Source organism: Schistocerca serialis, chromosome 1 (assembly GCF_023864345.2).
Source record: "Schistocerca serialis cubense isolate TAMUIC-IGC-003099 chromosome 1, iqSchSeri2.2, whole genome shotgun sequence".
Lineage (NCBI taxonomy): Eukaryota > Metazoa > Arthropoda > Insecta > Orthoptera > Acrididae > Schistocerca > Schistocerca serialis.
In genome coordinates, this window is record NC_064638.1 from 931,212,488 (window position 1) to 931,215,665 (window position 3,178).

The following is a 3,178-nucleotide window of genomic DNA, read 5'->3' on the forward strand; positions in this document are numbered from 1 at the left end:
ATCTTCGGTCAACAGATAACGCGAGGTACTGTTGGCAGTTAGAGCCGTGTATGATTAATATTGGCAGTTATTGAAATAACTGCCAGTATCAGATGAGCTGTTACTACAGTAACCGGTACTTCTCAGTAACCGGTTATTTGTATCAGTTATTTTTTACCACCTCTAGACTGTGTTAATGTTAATCTGTTGTGAGCATGATCGCGAGACACCTTGCGAGCGCAATGAATTGCATCATTGGTGTGTTGTCTGGTGGGCGGAGTCTTGTTGTGGGGTTTGAATGTTTGAAAGCATGTGAGGTGGGAATTGTAGAGTGGACGTGTGTTTTCTTATAGGTGCCAAATAAAAGTGTAATCATGAGACTGAATCATAGAATACCCGTTTGCTTACTTCTGGTACTGCGCTTGGTGTCTGTGTTCCTTGTTTCGACATTTTACGTTCCAGACGAGTACTGGCAATCATTAGAGATAGCTCACAGATTAGCATACGGTTATGGGTATACAACGTGGGAATGGAAAGTTGGTATTAGAAGTTACGTATATCCAAGTTTGATAGCATTGATGTATAAAATCATGAACATAATTAAAATAGACACTGTGGAGAACTTAATTCTTTTACCACGGATATTTCAAGCATTGTTAAGCGTTTGTGCCGATTTAATGTTTCTGCGTTGGTGCAGAACATGTATTGGTGTTACGAATGAGTGGGCGCTGATTAATATAAGTATCGCTTGGTTTCATGCGTACACTGCGACTCGAACATTAACTAACACCTTAGAAACGGCGCTGACATCAATGGCTTTATGCTTGTATCCATGGACGACAATGCGGAGAGGAGGAGTGGAAACAACGAAATACTTGTGGATCGTAGGATTTGCCTGCCTTACGCGTCCAACAGCGTTCGTGTTATGGTTACCATTCGCAATTTATCACTTCTTGCAGGCTAGTGACTGGAAAGTTTTGAGCCGTGTGTACATCATGAGAGCAGCTATTTTCATTGTTTTTTCAACTGTTGTAGATTCACTTTGCCATGGGTCAGTGACTTGTTCACCCATTAGCTTTCTCTATTACAACTTAGTAAAAAACGTAGCCTCCTTCTATGGAACACATGGGTTGCTTTGGTATTTTACAGTAGGTATTCCTACAGTTTTGGGTGTGCACATCTTTCCATTTGTTCTTGGTTGCAAGGAAGTTATTACTTATAAACAAGATAAAGCAAGAAATGTTTGTTTAGTACTATTTTTTGCAATTTTGTGGACAGTTCTGGTATACAGCATGATTCCACATAAGGAATTTAGATTTATCCTACCCTTGCTTCCAATGATGTTATTTATTGCAACTTTTTGGTTAACAGTGTGGGGAAAACGAAACAGTTTTGGTTATCGTCCAGTATTTATGAAAGTATTTCTAATACTAGGCTCAGTAATTCCGTTTCTGTACTGTGGCATTGTTCACCAAAGAGGAACTCTCGATGTCATGAAGATTTTGGCAGAAGAATCAGCAAAAAATCCTAGTAACACTTCTATATGGTTTCTCATGCCATGCCATTCCACACCTCTGTACAGTCATCTCCATTCTCCTGTGGATGTATTCTTTTTGGAATGTGATCCATTGGCTAGTCAAGATGTGGCTGATGTCTTTTTCAGCAGTCCCTTGACGTGGCTTCATGATAATTTTCCAGAAACAGGTAGAAGTCCCTCTCATATTGTTATTTTTAACAAACTGTATAAGAAAATTGAGGGATTTCTGTCGTTACGGCACTATAAACTGTTTCAACAGTTATTTCATTCTCACTTTGTAGAAGGTAATGTAGGTACACACATAATGATTTTCAAAAGAAATGAGTGAAATAATATTAGGATGTAGGTCTTATGTGATGACTCATTTTTTATTTGAGCGAATTTTATGTGCAGCTTTGGACAAACATACAAAAACCATAAATGTAGGTGATTTCTTCTTACTGACGCTGGTAGTTTCAGTGCACTCTTTTTTTTTTATTTGTTCTTATTATATTGCTGCAATATATGGCATCCTCCCATATATTTGTTTTTATGTAAAGTAATAAATGTTAGTATAACTGAGAAGTTAATTTAACAAAGGAGGCACACTACATGTAACTGCAGGAAGCTATTAATCTAAGATCTCATCTCTAATTTGATAGGCATTTATTAAGTTTTTCGTTGATAAAAGTGTACTTAAATAGCAACAGTCAACATTCTTGTTGTGTAAAGTAAACATGTATACATTAGTGCCGGGAAAGAAACCATAATCTGAATGACTGGGTTTATCAGGTGAGGCTGTAAGATATTTGAATTTTACGTAGCGCTCCATCTTGAGTGTTACATGCAACAGAGAAGTGAATTATAAAATTCTTGTTTGAAACTTGTGTTCCTTGTTTTTGATAACACAAAGCATTAAAAAGACGAACTAATCTCTGTTTTGTAAACTGTTTTCATATGTGATCTGCTGTTCACAATTATCATCTAGATAGTAATGTAAGTACAAAACACACGCATTTACTGGTAGGTTACTTTCATTAGTTGGTACACATACTGAAAATTGGTTTAAAGTACCCCCAATTTCAAGTTTTATAAATTTAAGTGTATTTTCAATTTGTTTATTGAAGTAACTTTTTGGGTGTGTGTACTCTTGTAGCTTCAGTTGTGAAATTTTTTGATATGAACACTTCTTAGGATTATGTGCTCGAAAGAACACTTTAAGTAGGCTACTACAATTTTACTATGAAATAACTGGCACTGTTTCTCCAGTTAGGGACAAGAAACAAAATTTTTCTGTGTAAACCGTGTGGCAGTGAACTTCTGTACTGCACCATCCAAGATATACAGATAACTGATGTTCGTACATAATACTTGTTATAAGCTAGAGGTATGTGGCAGCTGACAACAACAGATGCAATATGGGAATGTGCTCCTGTAACTTTGTGGTTTATTCAGATAATGAGGAAAGTTATGCAACTGGTTGATTTAATATTATTATACACCAGTCTTGAAAGTTTCAAAACATTGCCCTCTCTTTGTCTCTCAAGATGTTAAGTTAAATTTCCTTATAGAATACCATAGATTTCTATTAAAAATATATAACAATTTTATAGACTATGCATACTTCAGAGTGGAACAATAAAAACCTGTTACAATTATTAGATCTCCCACATACAATTTTCA

The 3,178-nt window shown here is 36.0% G+C and overlaps 1 protein-coding gene across 1 annotated transcript; it reads left to right on the forward strand.

Moving 5' to 3' along the window:
- The first annotated feature begins 246 nt into the window (after window positions 1-246).
- LOC126412492 (GPI mannosyltransferase 3) lies at window positions 247-2,427 on the forward strand. The gene has a single exon (XM_050082115.1). It carries the CDS (start codon window positions 354-356, stop codon window positions 1,842-1,844), a length of 1,491 nt encoding a protein of 496 aa, XP_049938072.1. The 5' UTR covers window positions 247-353; the 3' UTR covers window positions 1,845-2,427.
- Window positions 2,428-3,178: the final 751 nt, after the last annotated feature.